Source organism: Callospermophilus lateralis, chromosome 18 (assembly GCF_048772815.1).
Source record: "Callospermophilus lateralis isolate mCalLat2 chromosome 18, mCalLat2.hap1, whole genome shotgun sequence".
Lineage (NCBI taxonomy): Eukaryota > Metazoa > Chordata > Mammalia > Rodentia > Sciuridae > Callospermophilus > Callospermophilus lateralis.
In genome coordinates this window covers 14,014,109-14,037,579 of record NC_135322.1, presented here as the reverse complement: position 1 = coordinate 14,037,579, position 23,471 = coordinate 14,014,109, and the positions used below count along the sequence as shown (strand labels likewise).

At 48.1% G+C, this 23,471-nt stretch overlaps 1 protein-coding gene across 1 annotated transcript in view; it reads left to right on the top strand.

Moving 5' to 3' along the window:
• Sptbn4 (spectrin beta, non-erythrocytic 4) overlaps positions 1 to 23,471 on the top strand; it is a 75,200-nt gene that overhangs the window by 3,135 nt on the left and 48,594 nt on the right. Inside the window, exons 3-11 of the mRNA XM_076837627.2 lie at positions 12,832 to 12,983; positions 14,023 to 14,196; positions 17,907 to 17,998; positions 18,962 to 19,042; positions 21,063 to 21,178; positions 22,015 to 22,127; positions 22,213 to 22,400; positions 22,474 to 22,591; positions 22,845 to 23,003. Of these exons, the coding sequence (XP_076693742.2) occupies positions 12,832 to 12,983; positions 14,023 to 14,196; positions 17,907 to 17,998; positions 18,962 to 19,042; positions 21,063 to 21,178; positions 22,015 to 22,127; positions 22,213 to 22,400; positions 22,474 to 22,591; positions 22,845 to 23,003 (1,193 nt within the window). The remainder of the gene's footprint in view (positions 1 to 12,831; positions 12,984 to 14,022; positions 14,197 to 17,906; positions 17,999 to 18,961; positions 19,043 to 21,062; positions 21,179 to 22,014; positions 22,128 to 22,212; positions 22,401 to 22,473; positions 22,592 to 22,844; positions 23,004 to 23,471) is intronic.

Sequence of the window (23,471 nt, the reverse complement as noted above, 5' to 3'; positions counted from 1 at the left end):
TGGCTTCTGCGTGTGGCAGCACAGCCTTAGAACTTTTGAAATGTACAATCCCAGACACATGAGACTTTGAAAGCAATGTCTTGGGATCTCCAAATGCAGAACCATTGGGATTTTAAGACGTTGAAATGTCACACTCAGAGATTCTTCAAAGTTGAGACCTTTAGAGATGGAGACCCTTGTCGCAGATTTTAGACATTTTAATCATTGGCCACTAGGATCTTAGAGCCTTAGAAACCTAAACTCTAGCAGGCACAGTGGTGCACACCTGTAATTCCAGTGACTCAGGAGGCTGAGGCAGGAGGATTGCAAGTTTGAGGCCAGTCTCAGTAACTTAGTGGAGACTCTATGTCTCAAAATAAAAATAAAAGGGCTGGGGTTGTAGCTCAGTGACAGAGCTACATTTTCTTGTCATTATAGTTTTTAGACTATATTGTCTAGGGAAAAAATTGCAAGAAAAGAGGTCTTGTACATGTTTGTATGGATATAGTTTTTTTTTCCCCTTACATTTTCAATCCCTGGTTGGTTGAATTAGTGGATAAGGAGGCTAAATTATACTGAAATTAATGGAATTTTCTAAGGTTTTGAGCAAGGATGTCAAACTCAAAGTCCTCTAGGAAAGTTGGTGACATACATGAGTCAGTGGACTGGGGGCTCTGGTCAACTGGGCCCTGGTCACCAGCTCCAGCCTTAAGAAAATATGGGCCCAAAATCATTAGTTCTGATATTGATCCAAAATTTCCCAATTAAAAAAATGTGTGCCACAAAATATGAACCAGATTCAACCCATGGATTGCCAGCATTTTATGATCTGGAAACCTAGACTGATATAAACATATAGTCATGGAAACTTAGAATTATACTTTTGGACACTTAGAACCCTAAAAACGTAGGAAAACATCAACTTAGAATTCTAGACAGTATTATTCTGTGCCTGGTCCATGCTGGGCAGTAGCAGGGACATGGTGTTCATTCAGCCAACCTTGGTCCTTCCCTTACAGGGTCCTCAGTCCAGTGGGGACTGACTCAGATCCAGCCAATAATGACCAGGAGTCAGGATCAGGATGGAGGAGGCACAGGCAGAAGGCTATGAAGGGGAGACATAGGGAGGACAGGAACCCAGAGGAGGTACCTGAAAATCAGCCTAAAAAATCAAGGCAGGCTTCCTGGAAGAGGAGATCCTAAGGGATGATTAGGGTGAATTCTGGAGCAGAAGAATGTTCTAGGTAGAAGGAACAGCCTCTACAGCAGCTGGGAGGGGTGTGAGAGAGGTGGAATAAACTCAGGGAGCGGGCAGTGGGAGCCAGACCTTAAGGCCTCATGGGCACTGGGGAGCCATGGAAAGTTTTAAGTGGAGGAGGATGTAGTAAGATAAGAACTGAGCATTCTTCACATCTTAGACCCATGCATGCTTCAGAGAGCATCTAACCTCAGGAAATGTGGGGATCCCCCTTTAAGGAAAAAAAATTATTTTCCCTTGCCCACTTAAATGATTGCAGTACAGTTTTCTTAAGTACTCTGCTGGACTCTCCTGTGCCTGAGTTTTCATATCCCTCTGCAGCGAAACCACCTGGGCATGGCCCTCCTCAATCTGCATGAAGCCCCCTTCTTGCTGGAACCATTTTGCTGCTCAATGCAAGCAGGCCATGGGCCACTGCCTGCGTTTCTGTCCCTTCTTTTCACACTGGGGGTGGAGCCCAGGGCCACGCATGCCAAGCAAACGCCTATCACCGAGCCACATCCCCAGCCCAGTTGCATTCTTTTGCATCTCTTTGCCCACTTCTCTTAGGGGTTTTGTCTGTTCAGACTGAGGCAGGACCTGTGGAAGGAGTCCTCTACCACGTTATCATGCATGAAGATGTTTGAAAATAGTATTAGGACCCCAGGTTCAGAGAGTTTCATTCCTGAAGCCACGATTTGTGGCTGTCGGTCATCATTGGTCTGTGTGAGGCCCCTCTCCTCTTTATTTATTCTCTTTTATTCTTATGTCTCACCCTGATTCCTTTTTCCCCCACGGGCAACCATTCGAATAGTTTTAATGTGAATTCTTTCCTTTGCATGTGGATGATTTTGCAAAATGTGTCTTGATAATTAATGTACATGTGTATATAGGTGTTATTTTTGGTACTGAGGATTAAACTCAGGGGCACTTACCCACTGAGCCACATCCCCAGACATTTTTTTGTATTTTTTTTAATATTTATTTTTTAGTTGTGGTTGGACACAATACCTTTATTTTATTTATTTATTTTTTATGTGGTGCTGAGAATTGAACCCAGGGCCTCACATGTGCTAGTCGAGCACTTGCCCAGCCCCCCTTTTTTATATTTTTAGAGACAGGGTCTCACTGAGTTGCTTAGGGCCTCGCTCAGTTTCTAAGGCTGGCTTTGAACTCGCAATCCTCCTGCCTCAGCCTCCCGAGATGCTGGGATTACAGGTGTGCACCACTGTGCCTGGTATGTGTGTGTGTGTATAGTTAACATTTTTTTTATTATAATAATATAGTGCATACACACAGAATGGCAGAAAAAGTCCAGATTAAGAGTGCTCACTATTTCCACAAATGAGCACTTGCTTTTTTTTTTTTTTTTTTTAGAGAATTTTTTTTTTTTTAATATTTATTTTTTAGTTATCGGCGGACACAACATCTTTCTTTGTATGTGGTGCTGAGGATCGAACCCGGGCCGCACGCATGCCAGGCGAGCACGCTACCGCTTGAGCCACATCCCCAGCCCCGAGCACTTGCTTTTTAACCAGCATTCATATTATGTTATTCAGTTTTCTTTCACTGTAAAAAAATGCCAGAGATAATCAACTTATCATAAGAAAATATTTATTTTGGATCATGGTTTTAAAGATTTCAGTCCACGGTCCATTGGCCCTGTTACTTCTGTGCCTCCGCTGGGGAGGAAGCACGTCATGGTAAGGAGCCTATTGTGAAGCAAAGAAAGAGGAAGGGGTTAGGGTCCCAATATTCCCTTCAGGAGCAGGACCCAGGGACCAACAGACCTTCCACTAGGCTCCACCTCTCATAGGTCCCACCACCTTCCAACAGGGCCATGATCTGGGGCCAGTCCTTTACCACACGGGCCTTTGGGAGACCCTTACTCAGACCACAGCACATGTCAAGAATCAGAATATGGCTGGGCACAAGGGAGCACCCCTGTAATCCCAACAACTTGGGAGGCAGAGGCAGGAGCCTTGCAAGTTCAAGGCCAACCTCAGTAACTTAGTGAGACCCTGTCTCAAAATAAAAAAATGAAAAGGGACTGGGGATGTAGTTCAATGGCAAAGTACTCCTGGGTTTAATCACCAATATCAAAATGATGATGATAATCATATTATTAATAATGCTACCACTAACAATAATAGAGAAATAAAATTAAAATATAAAAAGAACTATGACAGTCCCTGGGAAGTTCCATGGGATTACCTTCCTATTAATACAACCTAAGTGTAAACACTTGTAACTTTTAACAGCACGGGCTTGTTTTGCTAGTGTTCAAACTGGACATAAGTGAAAACATACACTGTGCATGCTTCAGTATCTCACTTCATTTACCCAACATTATACTTGAGAGATTCATTCATATCTTCTATAAGCTGTTCCTTTTTCTTGCTGTATGGTTTTCACAGTGTGGATTTACCTGTTGATGTTCGCTTGAGCTGCTTCTAGTTTGAGGTTGCAGTGAAGGCTTTTGGTGGGCAAAAGCTCTCATTTCTGGTGACTAATATCCACCCAGGAGTGAAACTGTTGGGTCATAGAGTAAGTATATATCCAACTTTAGTAGAAACTGATGGTTTATGTCATTTTACATTCCCACCAGCACTGTTCGAGAGATTCACTTGCTGTACATCCAACCCCTGGTATAGCCAGTCTTTTTGATTTTAGGTATCTGGGCTGGTGTGCATTCTTTGTGGTTTCCTTCCTTCCTTCCTTCCTTCCTTCCTTCATCAGGGATTGAATGCAGGGTTGCTTAACCACTGAGCCACATCCTCAGCCCTGTTATATATTTTATTAGAGGCAGGGTCTTGTGGAGTTGCTTAAGGCCTCACTGAGACACTGAGGCTGGGTTTGAGCTTGTGATCCTTCTGCCTCAGCCTCCCGATGGGCTGGGATCACAGGTGTGCCCCACCACGCCTGGCTTCTATTATGACATTCTTTGCACTTTCCTGGTGACTAATGCTAACTCATGAGGTGGAGCACGTTTGCATAAGTTTACTGGCCATTCTGATATCCTCCTGTGAGGGGCCCTTTCACGTCTTTCACCCTTTGCCTTATTAAATTATCTTTTCTTTGTGGTTTTGCAAGAGTACAAGTCCAGATATATATGCTGTAAATATTTTTCTTCCACTTGGTGGCTTGTCTTTCACTCTCTTAATGGGGCCTTTGATGAACAAATGTCTTGATTTTAATGAAGTTTAATAATTATTTTATTTATTTATTTATTTAGGGTACCAGGGACTGAACTCAGGGGCACTCACTCACTGAGCCACATCCCCAGCCCTATTTTGTGTGTATATATATATATATATATATATTTTAAATTTAGAGACAGGGTCTCACTTAGTGCCTCGCTTTTGTTGAGGCTGGCTTTGAATTTGTGATCATCTTGCCTCAGCCTCCCAAACCACTGGGATTATAGGCGAGTGCCACCACACCCAGCTTAGTTTGGTAATTATTAAACAATTATTTTAGGTTGGGGTTGTAGTTCAATGGTAAAGCCCTTGTCTAGGATGCATAAGGCTCTGGGTTCAGTCCCCAGCACTGCAAAAATAAATAAATAATTAATTAAAATTAAAATAAAAAAAATGAACAAACAAAAAAACAGGAAAGAAAGAAATCTTTGCCTAACCCCAAGTCATGGAGAGATAGCCTACCATGTTTTTTTTTTTTTCCTAAAAGTTTTACTGTATTCCTTTTACATTTAGATTACAAGCTGAATGTTTATTATTGTGTACATTGTGGGTCCACGTTCATTTTTCTCCCATGTGGAGTTGACTCAGCTCCATTTATTGAAGGCTGTGATTTCTCTACTAAATTTGATGTCACTTTGTCATGAATTTGGGGACGAAATATCTATAGGGTTTGTGAATGTAAGTATTGGTAACTGATGCAAATTTTCGCATGCTCTAGATTGTATTCTTTTTGTTATTTTCTCATTCAGCACTGAGCCCTAGGGCTCCTCCAACATAGAGATCCATGAGTAGATCTAATCTGCTGCTTCTAGACACTGCATGAGGCCTGCTTAGTCCATTTTCTGTTGCTATAAGAGGATACCTGAGACTGAGTATTTTATAAAGAATAGAGGGTTCTGGAGGCTGGGAAGTTCAAATGGATGCTCATTGGATGCCTGAAATCTCCCGTAGTACCAAACCATGTGTATGTTAAGTTTTTTCCTATATATGCAATGACAAAGTTTAATATGTAAATTAGGCACAGTAACAGATTACCAATAAATGCTAATAGATAGAACAATTATAACAATATGCTATAATGAAAGTAATCTAAAACATCAATTATCTATTTCTGGAATGCTAATTTAATATTTTCAGCTCACTGTTGACCAGGGGTAATTAAAACTGAAGAAAGTGAAATTCTGAAAAAATAGGGACTACTGGATACTTAGACTTCCTGGGTCATATGAAACTCTATGTTTAACTTTTTTTTTATTTTAAAGAAACATTTTTAAAATATTTTTTTAGTTGTAGATGGACACAATACCTTTCTTTTATTTGTTTATTTTTTATGTGGTGCCTGGGATTGAACCCAGTGTCTCACGCCTGCTAGGCAAGTGTTCTACCACTAAGCCACAACCCCAGCCCCTATGTTTAACTTTTTAAAGGAACCACCAAACTATTTTTCTAACTCATGGTACCATTTTATATTATCATGAGCAATGTACAAGTGTTCCAACCCCATGCCTTTGCTTATGATTATTATCCCCTCTTTTTATTATGACCATCCTAGTGGGTATGAAGTGGTATTTCTTTATATATATATATATATATATTTAATACTTTTTTAGTTGTTGACAGACCTATATAGTGTTTATTTTTTTTGTGCTATTGAGACTCAAACCCAGTGCCTCACAGATGCTGGGCAAGTGCACTTCCACTGAGCCCCAGCCCCAGTCCTTATTATGGTTTTGATTGGCATTTTCCTAATGGCTAATGATCCTAAGCATATTTTCATGTTCTTATTGGTCATTTGTATATCTTCTTTGTATAAAAGTCTATTCAAATCTTTGTCTTTTTTTTTTCTTTTTGGTACTGAGGATGGAACTCAGGGGCACTTAACCACTGAGCCACATCCCCATCTCTTTTTTATATTTTATTTAGAAACAGGGTCTCCTTGAGTTGCTGAGGCTGGCTTTGAACTCCTAATCCTCCTCCTGCCTCAGCCTCCTGAGCCCCTGGGATTACAGGCGTGCACCATCCGCCTGCCTCTTTTGTCCATTTTTAAATTGAGTTTTTAAAAATCATCTGTACTATCTTTGAAACACCCTATGAACCTGTAGTTATTTCATAATTAAGTTTTTTTCTTAAAGGCCAGGAATAATGACACACACCTTCCCAGCAGCTCTGGAGGCTGAGGGAAGAGGATCACCTGGTCAAGGCCAGCCTCAGCAATTTAGCAAGGCCCTGAACAACTTAGCAAGACCATTTCTCAAAATAAAAAATAAAAAGGGCTGGGGCTGGAGGCTGGGGTTGTGGCTCAGTGGTAGAGCGTTTGCCTAGAATGTATGAGGCACTGGGTTAGATTCTCAGCACTGCAGATAAATAAATAAAATAAAGATCCATTGACAACTAAAAAATTATTTTTAGAAAAGATCTGGGGATGTGGACTAGTGGTAGACTGACTCCGGATTCAACCTCTGGTACCAAAAAAAGAGTTAAAAAGGGCCGGGGTTGTGGCTCAGTGGTAGAGCGCTCACCTAGCACATGTGAGACACTGGGTTCGATCCTCAGCACCACATAAAAATTAAATAAAGATATTGTGAAAAAAAAAAAGAGTTAAAAAATTGTTGCCTGGCCTTCCTTTCTTCCCTGACTCCTATTAGCTGAAGCACCAAGATCCACAGAGTACAGGATGGAAGGAACATGGAATCCACACTGACATCCTTGCTAGTCTCCCTGACAGCTGGGCTGCTCATTTTAGAACTGTTCAGGATGAGGGAATAAGCTCATATCTCTTTTATGCGACTGTATTGCTAGGCCTATTTGTTATAGCAGCTTAACATATACAGTTACAGGTAAAATTTCATTACCAAATAATAGTTATAGTTTTTAGTATAAAACTATACTAAAACTATTTAGTTTTTATTCATACAGAAATAAAGATGTCTACTTTTTTCAATCATTTGAAATCTCTCAATAATTACCTTTTTATAGATGCATTTTATTATACCCTTGAGTTTTGCATTTTACACTAACAGTAGAAAATATACATTGACTGATCTGTTTTTATTTTCCCCCTGGGGGGTTACCAGGAATTGAACTCAGGGGCACTCAACCACTGAGCCACATCCCCAGCCGAATTTTTGTGTATTATTAGAGACACAGTCTCACTGAGATGCTTAGTGCCTCCCCATTACTGAGGCTGGCTTTGAACTCACAATCCTCCTGTCTCAGCCTCCTGAGCTGCTGGGATTACAGGCATGTGCCACTGCACCTGGCATGTGTGAGTCACTAGGTTTGATCCTCAGCACCACACAAAAATAAACAAATAAAGGCATTCTGTCCATCCACAACTACAAAAAATAAAATTTTAAAAAACCACATCAAATTGTGTATTTTATTTTTATGTGGTGATGAGAATTGAACCCAGTGCATTACACGTGCCAGTCAAGCACTCTACCACTCAGCCACAACCCCAGATCTGTTTTTTTTTTTTTTTTTTTTTGACGAAAAGATATTAAGTTAGGGGCTGGGATTGTGGCTCAGCAGTAGAGCGCTCGCCTAGCACGGGTGGGACCCGGGTTCGATCCTCAGCACCACATAAAAATAAAGGCATTGTGTTGTGTCCATCTACACCTAAAAAAATAAATATTAAAAAAAGACATTAAGTTAGGTATTTGTTATTCTGCTTTCTAATAGCCAATGCTAATGCCAAATCACAGATTCTGGCTAATAGTAAAGCCAAAGTGGAGTCATCTCCAGAGTGGACCAGAATGAGAACAAATAGATGCAGGTTTGCGTCTGCTGGTGGCCAGCTATGTCATCTCAAGGTCATCACTCCTCTCTGGGCCTCTGTCTCCACATTTGTAAATAGAGGGGTTTAGGCAAGATCTAAATTTCTTCAGTGGGTCCTGGATCCCTGGGTGCTTGGGATCTAGGCCTGAGGGGGACAGATCCATGACAGCATTTTTTGCTATGTAATTTGATTTCACTCCTGCCCAAAGAAAGTCCCTAGAGACCTACCCTGGGGCACCTGGATGACAACTTCATAGAGGACAGTGCTGTGAGGCTCTGGTTTTTGTGATCACAATCTCCTTAGTGTGAAGCAGGGGTCAGGAGAGGAGATGCCCATGAGGCCAGACAAGCCCATTCATGAGAGAAGGAAGGGTATCCCCAAAGTGGGCGGTGGCCTCAGCTCCAGGAAGGCAGCCTCGTTTGGCTATTAGTGACCATATCATGGGAAGAGGCCAAAAATCTGGATTTTTTGAAAAAGACAAAATCTATTTTTAAATGTTGGCAACTGATGCACATTTTTACACAACACAGTGGAGGAGGGCAAACAAATATGTCTCCGGGGGCCATTCTGACCTAAGATGACACTGAATGTGTACTGTGTTGATGTATCAGGCACCATGGGGGGGTGTCTTTGTCCCTCAGGTACCACCACCCGCTCTGCACACCTGCTGTAGGCCCTGGTAGGCTGCCCTGCTGTGAATGGGCTCCCCACTGCGCAGAGGCCCTCAGTCTTCCAGCTGGGTTTGTCCAGCAGGACACTGGGGAGGAGAGCGGAGTCAAGGGATTTATTACTCCCTGCTCCCTCCCTGCCTGACCGACTTCCGCCACTGCCTGGTTCCTCTCCCTCCATCCCAAGCTCCTACCAAGATGGCTGCCTCCCTCCCCTCTTCTCAGCCTCCCCCCTGCCCCAGTCCCTGGGGGGGTCTCCCTGGCCCTAGTGGGTTCCCTCAGCCCTGCCCACCCCTCTGTAAATAGTCCCTTCATTAAACTCTCCTCAATTCCACCGCTTTGAGGGAAGCCATTTGCTTCCTGCCAGAACCCTAACTGACACAGTTACCTTTGGGTTGTCAAGACTCCAGGACAAATGACAACTGTCCTACTTTCGCCCTTGCACTCATATTGAGTGATTTTTGCCATTTACTTATTTTTCCTCCACTGGGGTGATCAGCCATCACAAGGAAAATAGATGTCCTTAGAATAAAGCTTTATTTATATATTTATTAAATTTATTCATATATTTAATAGTTTGAGACTTGTACAAAGCAAAGGAATGATTACTCTTTCATTCATTGCTGGCTAAGGGGGAAAAGATAGGGACTTAATATGTGAAATCATGTGTTTGGCCATTGGCCTGGAGAAAAACTGAAAATGAAGACACCAAATAGGGTACCCCTGTGGTATTGTCATAGCCTTCATATCTGCTGGGGAGAAGAGCCTGGCACAGCTGCTCGGAACGCTACCTGACGCCCCTAGGTGGAATGAAATTAGAGCATCTCCCCATTAGCCAGCAATCTGGCCACTTGTGTGCACATTTCCAAAGGCTTTTTTTTTTTTTTTCACAAGGAGCCATGTGAGCATGTTGAGTGAGGGCGATCTGTTGCTGGGAGGAGGTTCAAGGTCGAGGGCAGCCTGGTTGTCCATCCCTGGGAATGGATCAAAGGTTGTGTACACACTGAGGTCCCCGCTAGGGTCTGAATATAGCTGATCCTCTCTGAGACTCACGTTGGGATCTGGTCCTCCATGCAGCAGTGTTGAGAGGTAGCAGGGCGTTGACGAGGTGCTGAGGTCCTTAAGAGAGATGATTGCCTTGCGGGGTGCATTGGCGCAAGACTGTAATCCAGCAACTTGGGAGCCTGATACTGAGCATCTCAGAATGTATCCCCTGTGGATAAAGAGGCACTAATGTATACCTGAGATAATTAAAAACTTATTTTCACCCCAAAATCTGTACCCAAATGTTCATGACAGTATTATTCATAATAGCTAAAAAATGGAAGTAACCTAAATGGCTATTATTGGCTGAATGGATAAAATGTAGATTATCCATACCATGGAATCTTATTTGGCCTTGAGAATGAATACAATACTGATCCCAGATACAATATAGATGACCCTTTAAAACACTATGCTAAGGAAAAGAAGCCAGACACATGAAAAGGCCATATGATGTATGATTTATTTATTTTTTAAAGTTTCTTTTTTAGTTTTAGGTGGACACAATATCTTTATTTTATTTCTGTGTGGTGCTGAGGGTTGAACCCAGTGCCTCATGCAGGCTAGGTGAGCAGTCTACCACCGAGCCAAAACCCAGCCCCAATATACGAATTAATTTATAGGAAATTTCCAGAAGGGCAAATCCATAGGGACAGAAAGTAGATTAGTGGTTGCCAGGGACCAGGGGAAGGAAAGGGGGTGCCGCAATCTGGCTGGGCACAAAATCACGAGCCACTCACAGCCTTGTAGATTCAAACAGCAATTCTTTATTCCTGAACTCACACCGGCACTCTACACGCACGTTCTGGGCAAATCCACCAGCACTCTACAAGCACGTTCTGGGGGAAATCCACACTCTCCACCGTGCTCTGAATTCCAAATACTCTCTGAATCCCATGAGAACTCAACAGGAACTCAAGGCACCTGAGGCAGCAGGATACGCCCTATTCCCAGCAGGAATCACCTTAAACCTGGAACCGCCCTAAACCCGGATCCGCCCCAAACCTGGATCCGCCCTGGTCCTTGAGCAAGGTCACCTTTCATGCAAAGTCACTGCAAATGACCTGGGTCCACTATGGAGAGTCCTTCCTCTAAGCAACATGGGGTAGGCTGACAAAGAAATTGCCATGCTTCATTCCTACTTGGCAATGGCTCTCAGCAAGGGGGAGTGAGTGCAAACGAGTCTGGGGTTTCTTTTTAGGGTAATAAAAATGTTCTGATGTTAGTACTGATGGTCACATCATTCTGTGAATATATTAACAACTACTGACTTTACATGTTAAAAGGGAAATTTTTGTAGTATGTGAATTATAGCTCATAGTAAAACTGTCATTAAAAAAAAAAAAAAAAAAAAGCCGAGCATGGTGGACCTGGCCTGTAATCCCAGCAACTCAGGATGCTGAGACGGGGATTGTAAATTCAAGGCCAGCCTCAGTAGTTTAGTGAGGCCCTAAGCAACTTAGCAAGACTCTATCTCAAAATCCCTGATACTACTACTACTACTACTAATTTTTTAAAAGATAGTAAGAAGCTGGGTGCATGCCTATAATCCCAGTGGCTTGGGAGGCTGAGGCAGGAGGATCGGGAGTTCAAAGCCAGTCTCATCAACTTAGTGAGGCCCCCTACACAACTCAGCGAGGCCCTGTCTCTAAATAAAATATAAAAAAGGCTGGGGATGGGGCTCAGTGGTTAAGTGCCCCTGGGTTCAATCCAGAGTACAAAAAAACGAGAAAAGCAAGAAAAATCCTGAGCAATTTCCTTATAAGCAAGCGAGGGAGAAGCTGCACCTCCTTCCACTCCCCTTGCTTTGCCCCCGGGGTGGGGTGGCTGGATTTGTAGTCAGCTCTCCCATGACTGTTGCTAAATGATGTAGGAACCGTTCCTGTCTTCAGGAGCAGCTTGATCTAGCTTGTTCCTTCTTAGGCTTCACTTTCCCCTACATGTCCATTCTGTCCTACTTTTAGTTTCTAATCAATCATCCAAGGTGCCTGCCTCTTCCCATTCCCCTGCTTCTGCCCTGGTCCAGTCTCATCTCTGTTTCCTGCGCCCTTCCCAATCTTCTCCCTGGGCTTCTGGCCACTCTTCTTCCCCTCTCTGCTCTACTCCCCACACAGCCACCTGAATCACACCTCTCATCCTTGTTTTCTGTTTTCATTGCTGTGACCAAAAGATGTGACCAGAGGAGGGAACACAGAGGAGGGAAAGTTTATTTGGGGCTCAAGGTTTCAGAGGTCTAAGCCCGTAGAAGGCCACCCCATAGCTCTGGGCCTGAGGAGGGGCAGAACATGGCAGGGGAAGGGCAGGGAGGAGGCAAGCAGCTCAGAACATGGCCATCAGGAAGTAGGGAGGGCTAGCTGTGCTCACCAGGGTGAAATACAAACCCCAGAGGCGGCCCCAGTGACCTACTTCCCCCAGCCACACCCTGTGGGCCCACAGTCCAGCGGGGTAATCCATAGCAGTGGATTAACTCGCTGATCAGGTGCAGGCTCTCACCGCTCAGTCATTTCAGCTCTGAATTTCTTGTATGGGCTCACACAGGAGCTTTTGGGGGACACTCCATTTTGGGGGACAACACCCTCTCCTTCCTTAACCTACACAGCTCTGCAGCTTTCACTGATGTGTTTTTCTGAACAGGAGTAGAAAGGCTACTCAAATATTGAATGAACCAAGGAATGACTAGGGCCACCTATGGTGGCAAAACAGGGACGGCTTGCTGTGCAAGTGGCAGCTCATGAAAACTTGGAAGGACAGGGACCTTCTTGCTACGTGGGCAGCCGAGGGTAGGGGAAGGCGTCCTAGGCTGGAGGAGCTGCCTGTGCCAACACCTGGGCCTGGAAGTGGATTGGCCGGTGCTGGGGGGTGGGAGACGGTGGAAGGGAAGCTGCGGCCCCTGGGGAACGGGGCTCATTAAGGCCTGTTCTCCAGACGAGCGGGAGGCCGTGCAGAAGAAAACCTTCACCAAGTGGGTGAACTCGCACCTCGCCCGCGTGGGCTGCCACATCGGGGACCTCTATGCGGACCTCCGGGATGGCTTTGTGCTGACTCGGCTCCTGGAAGTGCTATCAGGGGAGCAGCTGGTGAGGCCCTGAAGGGCTGGGGAAGGGGCATGGGTCTGGGGTCTCACCGTGGGGCTTGGACATGGCTGGATTCTAAGGGGCTCGGCTAAGGGCCTGGAAGAACACCATGGAAGGGCACTGTGGGTAAGAGGTGCCTGGATTCTGATGGGTGGGGCTGTGGCTCAGGGGTGGAGCTTGGAATGGAGGAGCCTGGGTGCAAGGTTTGGAGCAGAAGCAGGATCCCACTAGCAGGCAGTGGTTCAGGGGAGGCACCCAATCGCCAGGAGTGGGGCCGTGCTGGGGCTCCATCCCAGGGAGTAGGCTAGTGACGAAGGAGGAGATTTATTAGAAGGCACCACCAGGGTTATTAGATTGCAAGGGGCTGGGCCATCAGGGCACAACTCAGTGGTGAATGTCAGTGGATGAGGGCGCAGCGATCTGAAGCTGGAGGCAGGGTTCGGTGGCAGGGTGAGACCTAGCCCTGGGGGTCACGGGTTTGGCTTGTTGTATGGGCTGGAGTTGAGTTTCTGGGATTGGATGGGGCTTCATCTCAAAGGGTGGGGTTCTGATGGGGTTGAGATTCACTGAAGAGCTAGGGCCCGGGGCTTGCAGTGTCAAGGCTTATAGCTGCAGAGCAACTCGCGTCTTTGGAAGGATCAAGGGGAAGAGTCCTGGACTGAGTCGGAGCTGGGTTGGGATGGACGTAGCTCCAGACAGGGGCCTGAAAGGGAGGCAATGAAGGGTGTGTTCACGGGATTACTGGAAACTCTTGTGAATTGGTGCAGCCATCCAGTGGAAGGGGCGGGGCTTCACGACCAGGGGTGTGGTTATCAGGTTGGAGGTGAGAGTTAGGGGAAGAGATGAGGTCAGGCATGAAAGGATGCGACCCTTGAAGGGCTCTGGCTATGAGAAGAAATAGAAAGATTGGGGCCTGGATCTTAGAGAAGGTGACAGGGGCGTGGCCTGGTCTTGAGCCCCGGGGGCGTGGCTATGTGAGAGGCGGGGCGAGGGTGCGTGGCCCTGGGCCAGTCCCGCATTGCCCAACGCCCTGCTGCTCCAGCCGAGGCCCACACGGGGCCGCATGCGGATCCACTCGCTGGAGAACGTGGACAAGGCTCTGCAGTTCCTCAAGGAGCAGCGTGTGCACCTGGAAAACGTGGGCTCGCATGACATCGTGGACGGGAATCACCGACTCACGCTGGGGTTGGTCTGGACCATCATCCTGCGCTTCCAGGTGATCCCCCAGTAACCCCTGCCCAGTCTGCCCCGCCCCCAGACCTTAGGAGTGCATCCCCCACCCATTTACCCAACCTTCCCAAAGCATTTCTAATATGTTCCAGGAGGTAGGGATGAAAATAATGAAAAAAATTGTCATTACCACCCCTTCAATGTGATCATCATTTCTGTATTGTTCATTCTAGGGACCGTGCTAAGCACTTGACATTCAATTCACACAGCAACCCATAAATTAGATCCTATTTATTATTCCATTTTACCAATGAGATGACCGATAGGTGAAGTCATATACTCAAAGTCACACGTATTCTGTGGGATTGGAGATGTAATCAGCTCCACACAATCTTTTGTTGTTGTTGATGTTGCTGTAGATGGACAGAATACCATTATTTTATTTATTTTTATGTGGTACTAAGGATCGCACCCAGTGCCTCACACGTGCTAGACCCCAGATCCACACAATCTTGCTTCAGTTTAGAAAGAAAAAGACAAATTTATCGCTTTTATGGAGCTTACATTGTAATAAGGGGGACATATGATAAATACATAAATAGACAAGACATGCGTAGGAAAAGATAACTCTAGGCAGAGGAGAAATATTTTTGGGGGGGAGTACTGGGGATTGAACTCAGGGGCACTGGACAACAGAACCACATCTGCAGCCCTATATTTCATATTTTACTTAGAGACGGGGTCTTGCTAGGTTGCTTAGTGCTTCACCATTATTGAGACTGGCTCTGAACTCTGTATCTTCCTGCCTCAGCCTCCCAAGCCTCTGGGATTACAAGCCTGTGCCTCTGCGCCCAGCTGGCAGAGGAGAATTTCAAAAAGCTTTGCAGAAAAGATTAAATAACTAAAAATCAGTAACAGAAATATAAATATAAAATATCAGGTTGGTATTGCGGTTTTAGACATGGTAGTCAGAAAAGTGCTGGCTGAGAAGCTGATGGCTGAATGACAGAAGGGGAAGGGTGCTTCCAGCAACTCAGGAGGCCGAGGCAGGAGGATCGTGAGATTGAGGTCGACCTCAGCAACTTAGACCCTGTCTCAAAATTAAAAAGTAAAAAAGAGTTGGGGAGAAAGCTCAGTGGTCAAGTGCTCCTGGGTTCAGTCTCCGGTACCAGAAAAAAGAAAGCAAGAAAAACAAAACAGGAAACCATGAAGGGAGAAGGCACTCTGGGCAGGGGGTGAAATAGATGCGAAGGCTCTGAGGTGGGAACCACTTGGCATGTTGGAAGTACAGAAGGAAGAACAGCGTGGCTAGGGAGGAGGAGGCAAGGGGGAGGCAGGGAGGAAACGAGGTCAAGGGTGGGTGATTTGTGGTAGTGATTTGGGTTTTAGTCATTTGGAGACAGGGAGCCATTGGAGAGTTTTATCAAGGGGAAATGCATAATCAGATTTAGAAACATCCCCTGGGTTGGAGGTGGTCGTCCAAGTTGGTGGCCAAGAGCCCAGGGAAGGGACTAGATCTAGACCAGGGTGGGGTATAGGGAAGTAAGGGGGGACAGGAGGGGAGGACACTTGGAAGATGGAGTGGAGAGGCCACAGGGAGAGGTGTCCAGGACCCCGTGGCCTGCTAGATGCTCTGGCCTGGGGACTAGGGGATGGTAAGGCTGCATTGGGACAGGACAGGAAGGAGGAACAGGTTGGGGAAGATACCGAGGCCCATCTGGGACACGGTAACTGTGGATCTAGGAATTCAGGGGAGGGAGGGATTCCATCGGGCCGTGGCATCCTGGGATGGATCTCAGAGGGCAGGCAGGGGCTGGAGGTGTCTGTGCAGAATGGGGGAATGAGACTGGGGGCAGGTCACAGCTGGTGGCTACAGCCCTGCAGCAGGTCTGGAACCCCCTCAGTTTGAATCCAGGAATCTTGAATCCCACCCGAGGCTCTAGAACCTGCTCTGGATTCTCTGCCACTAGCGCTTTACCCAACACCGGCGGAGTGGGATGCAGCAGCAAACCGAATAGATCAACGTGGCCTCTGAGGGTCCCTGAGCTTTTACCCATCATGGGAGGTGGTAAACCTCCTGAGTAAATGAAACGTGGGGGTGGGGAGGAGGCAACAGAGCGGGCGAGGAAGGTGTGGGATCTGGAGGTGTGTTGAGATTGAAAACTAAGTGGCCAGCACAGGCCTCCCTGAGCCGGTGATATTTTAGTAAAGACCTGAGGGGGAGCTGGGCACCGGGGGTGCATGCTGTGATTCTAGAAGCTTGGGAGGCTGAGGGAGGAGGATCCCAAGTTCAAAGGCAGCCTCAGCAACTCAGTGAGACCCTATCTCTGAATGAAATATGAAAAAGGCTTGGAGATGTGGCTCAGTGGTTAAGTGCCCCTGGGTATAATCCCCAGTACCAAAGGTTTGGGGCCGGGGCCGGGCGCGGGGGAAGACTTGAGGGAGAGGAAGAGCCAGGTGTGAAGCCTATAATCCCAGTCACTCAGGAAAACTGAGACAAGGGCAGCTTGGGCAACTTGGTGAAACTCTATATCAAAATAAAATAAAAGGGGTGGGGATGTAGCTCAGTGGTAGAGTTCTTGCCTACCATGTGCAAGGTCTTGGGATCAAACCCCGGCACTGAAAAAAAAAACATTAAAAGTACAAACAAAAGACCTGAGATGGACGTGGGGACACACACGTGTAATCCCAGATGCTCAGGAGGCTGAGGCAGGAGGATCGAGAGTTCAAAGCCAGCCTCAGCCACTTAGCCAGGCTGTAAGCAACTTAGAGAGATTCTATCTAAAAATAAAAAAATAGGGGCTGGGGCTGGGGTTGTGGCTCGGCGGTAGAGCACTCGCCTAGCATGCTGAAGCACTGGGTTCGATCCTCAGCACCACATAAAGACACAATAATGTTTCCCCCTAAAACTAAAAAAGTACATAAATAAATATTTTTTAAAAATAGGGGCTGGGGTTGTGGCTCAGCGGTAGAGCAGTCACCTAGCATGGGTGAGGCCCTGGGTTTCATCCTCAGCACAACATATAAATTAATAAATAAAATAAAGGTATAGTGTCCAACCACAAGTAAAAAAATATTTAAAAAAATAAAAAATAAAAAGTGCTGTGGATGTGGCTCCATGGTTAAGCACCCCTGGTACCTCAAACAAACAAAAAACCTGAAGGAGGAGTGAGCCGTGCAGGGATTTGTGGATTTGGGGGAAGAGGATGTTCCAGGCAGAGGGAGGAGCAGTGTGCAGACACCAAGGTTGGAGACCAGGTGAGCTGGCGAGGAGGCCAGGGGGCTGTGGGGTGGAGAGACTGTGGAGGACGGGCCCAGCCTGAGCAGGGAGAGGTCAGGAGGGCCTTCCCTCCCCGCTGAGTGGAAGGCGCCTCAGAAGGCTTTGAGGGGAGGAGGAGCAGGGTCTGACGGGAGAATCCACAGGGCCCCTCTCCCCGCCATGTTGGGCAGAAACTGTGGCCCAGGGCCAGGGAGATCAGGATGAAGGCCACCACACTAGCTCAGGTGGGACAGGGTGGCAACTTGGATTAGGACAGTGGCCCAGACACTCAATTTGGAAGCTTCCCTGGATATGGAGACCTGAACCCCCCCCACAGTTGTGTCTCTCCTGGCTCACTCCAGAGCTCACACTCCTGAACCCCCACCTCGTCCCTGTCCTCCTTGTCACCTGCCACTGTCCCTGATAGCAACATGGCCGGGGATCAGGTGGTCTCCAGCCCTGCAGGCTCTAGGAGCCATTTCTTTGTGTCCTTCCAGATTCAGGTCATCAAAATTGAGACCGAGGACAACAGAGAGACGCGCTCGGCCAAGGACGCTCTGCTCCTGTGGTGCCAGATGAAGACGGCTGGGTGAGCCCCCTCCTCAGGGGCAGGCGGGCCTCTGGGGTTCCTTTCAGACAAGAGCTTGAGCTGGAAGCGATGACCTGAGTGTCAAAACTGACAACTGAAACTGGCGAACTGGTAGAAGAGCCTGTCCGCTTCTCTGAGCTGGTCAAACAGCCGAAGGTCAGGTTCAAGTGTGGAACTCCCAGGCTCCTTAGAGAGCCGTGCAGGAAACTGGGGGGCTGAGGGCTGGGGACGGGCCCAGGGGTAAAGCGCTTGTCCGGCCTGCTTGAGGCCCTGGGTTCAAATCCACAAGCACACGTGCGTGTGCGCGCACACACACACACACACACACACACACACACAAGTGGGGAGCTGTCCCTGGCCTCTGCCTTCTCTCTCTTTCCCCCTCTCATCCGGCCCCTCTGGAGATTTCACAGGCACCTGCGTGGCACCCTGTGTGCAAGCCCTGGCCACAGACCCCTGAAAACAGCCACCCCTCCATCTGGGAGGGCACGGCCGGGGCAGCCTGGGCAGCCACGTTCAGGGTCCTGGGAGATGGTGGGGGTGGGAACAGGCTCTAGTGGGCATGTTCCCTTAGGTCCCAGGCTTCTGTCCTACGGGGTGGACAGTGGCCTGAAACTCAGGTGCCTTCTGGAGAGGAAGGCGGCCAGGCAGGGTGGGTGGAGCTGCGCTTTGTTCAGCTGTCATTCCTCTGGGGCTGTCCGTCTGTGATGCCCTTTGTTTCCCCACGAGTCCCCCCTTTTCTCCCTGTTCTCCCCACACCCCCTCTTCCCCCTCCCTCCCTTCTCTCCACATGGCCGTCCCTGTCTCCTTACCTTCCTTTGCCTCCTTTCCTCTGTCCTCCTGTCTTTGCTCATCTCCCCGCCTCTTCCCATCCATCTTGCCTGTCCTTCCTGCCTGTGTGTCCATCCATCCGTCTTTCCACATCCTCGCTCCCTCTCTCCTGACTCTTTCCCTCTCTGCCAGTTACCCCGAGGTAAACATTCAGAATTTCACCACCAGCTGGCGGGACGGCTTGGCCTTCAATGCCCTCATTCATCGGCACAGGTACCAGCTGGCCTGGGGCAGCGCGGCCCCGCCCTGCACCCTGCCCCATGTCCCCACAACTGCTGTACACAATTGCACACACAGAGGGCTCGTCCCTCCACCTCTCGGCATGCATACACACTTATTTCCTTTTATGTACCTGCCTTTCACATTTTCACACAGGTACACACACACACACACACACACACACTCACACACACACACACTCCTGTCTAGGCCACATACCCTATGAACACGTGTGCTGTTGCACAGAATGTGCACACAAATGTAGTTGCCCAGGCGCACACACACACACAGCCAGAACCTACTGCTTAGATGTCCCAGAGTGGGGAGCTCACGATGTTGTGATCTGTCCATTCTGGTGTATATGCAGTGCTTTCCCCATCAGAAAGTCCCTCCTCAAGTGGTACATATACACAATGGAACATTACTCAGCCATAAAAAAGAATGAAATTATGGCATTTGCCAGTAAATGGATGGAACTGGGGAATATCATGTTATGGGAAATAAGCCAATCCCCAAAACCCAAAGGCCAAATATTTTCTTTGTTATGTGGATGCTAACACTCAATAAGGGTGATGTGGTGAGGAAGAATAGAGGTACTTTGGATTAGCAAAGGAGAATGAAGGGAAGGGAGGGGGGTGGAAATAGGAAACATAGTAGAATGGATTGGCTGTTAACTATCCTATGTGCATATATGATTCCACGGCCAACTTAATTCTACATTACGTATGCCCAGAAGAATGAGCACTTACACTCCGTATGTGTGTAATGTGTCAAATGCATTCTACTGCCAGTATAACTAATAAGGACAAATAAAAAATATCTAAAAAATGAAGTCCCTCTTCGAGGGGAGCGCCAGATCCCCCTTCCTGGTTCTTACTCACATATTCATACCTCAGGGCTCGGCCCAGACTGACTGAGGGTCAGGCACCCAAAAAATTACCCATGTCATGATCGTCTCCATGACAGATTGGGGAAACCAAGGCCAGAGGCTGGGAGGAGCTTGCTCATGTGTGGCAGAAGCCAGTGCCCACCTTCTCCTGCTGGGACCACATGTTCCCTCAACCTCCATCTCTCACGTGGACACATACTCATCTGCATGGGGAGGCCCTCACTGCCCCACGGAAACTCACAAGCTGTAACCTGGGTCATGCTAACAACATTTACCCAGCGCTGTCTGTATACCAGGCATTGTTCTAGTGCTCTTCACCAAGTCATTGAGCAGTTAAAGACCCTACAAGGTCTTTGCTATTATTATTATTATTGAGGGGTGGGTACTGGGGATTGAACTCAGGGGCACTCAACCACTGAGCTACCTCCCAGCCCTGTTTGTATTTTATTTAGAGACAGGGTCTCACTGAGTTGCTTAGTGCCTCACTTTTGCTGAGGCTGGTTTTGAACGCAGGATCCTCCTGCCTCAGCCTCCCAGTCGATGGTTGGCCTTTACTATTATCATTCATATTTTGCAAATGAGAAAACCAAGACCCAGGGAAATGAGGCACGTGCCCAGCTGACAGTGCAGATGTGACCAAACTGGGGCTCAAATACCAACGGGCCGGCTCCAGACCTCACACTTGTAATCACTACACAATAGTGTATATTAATGTATGTAGGTAGGCGTGTGTGCGGCATATGTACCTGGCCATTACGTGACCCACCTCAAGGCTGAAGGCATTTGCACAATTGGGTCGTTTCACTCACAGGCAGGCGCCATGTGGGCTCAGTCTATTCCAAGAGCACAAGGGCTGACCCTCCACACACCTGTGCACATAGGCCAGCTCACTCGTGTCCAGTAACGAATGCAAACACACACACACACACACACACACAGGTTCGCAGGTCGCTCACACACAGGAAGTGCTGCACAGTTCTGTCCCAGCACGCACAGCTCTGCCCTTTGCTGGTGTTCCCACTCCCGTCCCTCGCCCATGGTGGGTCAGATGAGGACACTCTTCACTTGCTTGCCCACTGGCCCTGGAGGCCCCCTGCTGCCTGCCCGCTCTGTGTCCCTGCCCAGGCCTGACCTTGTGGACTTCGGCAAACTCACCAAATCCAACGCCAACTACAACCTGCAGAGAGCCTTCCGCACAGCTGAGCAGCACCTGGGGCTGGCGCGGCTGCTGGACCCCGAAGGTGAGCCCTGCATGACCCTAGCCCAGGCTGCTGCTTTGGAGGATGCCCAACTCCATGGCTACCTTCATCTCAAGTCCTAAGGCCATTCCAAATCCACCGCCCTCCCCAAGCCCGCCCCTTCCTCACCTCCAGCCTCTCCCCCTTCCCATACCCACACCTCTCCCTCTCTGGCCTCAACCCCAGCCCCATCCCATCCCATCGCAACTAGCTCCTTTTCTCCCCATCACCAGTTTTCTACCCAACCTCGTCCTCAACCATCTCCCCCAGACCCGACCCCCCCCTTTTCCCAATCCCAGTTCCAAACCCAACACCATCTCTGACCCAACCCAATCCTCCGACCCCATCTTCAAATTCCAACTCCATTCCTACTCCCCTATTCAGTGCCTGTCCAGTCTGATCCGCAGCTCGACTTCTTCCCCAACCTCAGTCTCTTCTCACCCCTTCCCTGACTTCAGCCTCACTCCCAGTCTATGGTCACTCCCAACACCAACCCTGGCTCCGAGGTAATGGCCGCTCCCTTTTTCTGAGCATCAACTGTGTGCCGAGCACAGGCTGGGGATGTTACCAGAACTGTTCCCTTTCGTCCTCTTGCTGCCTGGCTCGGAGAATCGAACACGCAGAGAAGTCAGGTCACTTTCCCCGAGTCACATTGAAAAGTAGTGATCAGGGCTTAATGACCCCAGAATTCATGGTCTCAGTGGGTCTTCTACCCTGCCTCTGAGAGCAGTACTCTGTGCTCAGAGCCTGGCACATTGGGCAGATACAAACACCGAGCAACAGAGATCCCAAGGTCACACACCTAGAAAAAGTCATTATCGTGCCCCCCCGCCCCCCAGACGTGAACATGGAGGCTCCCGATGAGAAGTCTATCATCACCTATGTGGTCTCTTTCTACCACTACTTCTCCAAGATGAAGGCCCTGGCCGTAGAGGGCAAGCGGATTGGGAAGGTATGAGGAGTCAGGGGTGGGGTGGGTGGGCCCCAGCTGGAGGAACATGTGGGATGGGGCTGAGGAGACTCCTTTGCCGGGTCAGGTTCTGGACCAGGTGTTGGAGGTGGGGAAGATCATAGAGCGCTACGAGGAGCTGGCGGCTGAGCTGCTGGCCTGGATCCACCGCACCGTGGGCCTCATCAGCAACCAGAAGTTTGCCAACTCGCTGAGTGGGGTGCAGCAGCAGCTGCAGGCTTTCACGGCCTATTGCACCCTGGAGAAGCCCGTCAAGTGAGACCCAGCACAGAACGGGGGTGGCGGCTAGAAGCCTCAGGACAAGGCCACTGAGCTCATGCCCCTTCAGGTTTCAGGAAAAAGGGAACTTGGAGGTATTGCTCTTCAGCATCCAGAGCAAACTGCGTGCCTGCAACCGTCGCCTTTTTGTGCCTCGAGAGGGCTGTGGCATCTGGGATATCGACAAGGTGAGGTTGTGGATGTAGGAGAGAACCAAGATTGCTTTGTGTAGTTGTCTATGTTGTGCACTACTCAAGGGAGGCATAACATTGTAGATAATATGGATTGTCTACTGTTCTGACAATTTTCCATGAGAAAGCAACATATTTTTCATAAAGTCGCCAGAGATATACTATTAATGGCCTCAGTCAGAGAAGGAGGCTCATTAAACTGGGGGGAGTTGTTGAAATCTGACTGCGTGCCTCCTCTTGTCTCTTCTAGGCATGGGGCCAACTGGAGAAGGCCGAGCATGAGCGGGAGGCTGCCCTACGGGCTGAGCTGATCCGGCAGGAGAAGCTGGAACTCCTGGCTCAGAGGTTCGACCACAAGGTGGCCATGAGGGAGAGCTGGCTGAATGAGAACCAGCGCCTGGTCTCTCAGGTACAGGTATAGGGCTTGGCTCCGGGGGAAAGGGAGGGAGGATGGGCTGATGTCTCTGTGACTAGAAAGGGAGACTTGATCTCCTAAGCAACAGGGAAGGGCTGGTTCAGTCTCTTAGGTGACAGATGAGGGCAGGCAGGGAATCCTAAGTGAATGGTGGGTAAAGGGAGGGAATCTGATCTCCAAGGTAACAGGAGAGTGAGGCTGGTCTCCAGGGTAACTAGAGAGGGCAGAATTCATCTCTTTGGAAATAAGGGAAGTGTTTAACTCAGCTCAGAAGTGAGAAGGGAGGTTGTATCTGTTGCCCAGGGTAACTTAGGAGGGTAGAACTGGTTTCCTAAGTAATAGAATAATGCAGATCTGGTCCCCAGTCTCCAGAACAATGGAAACATGGGGTCTGTTTCCTGGGTAACAAGTTAAGGGTTAGAAATGTAACAGGGAAGGGTGGGATGGGTCTCTGGGGCAACT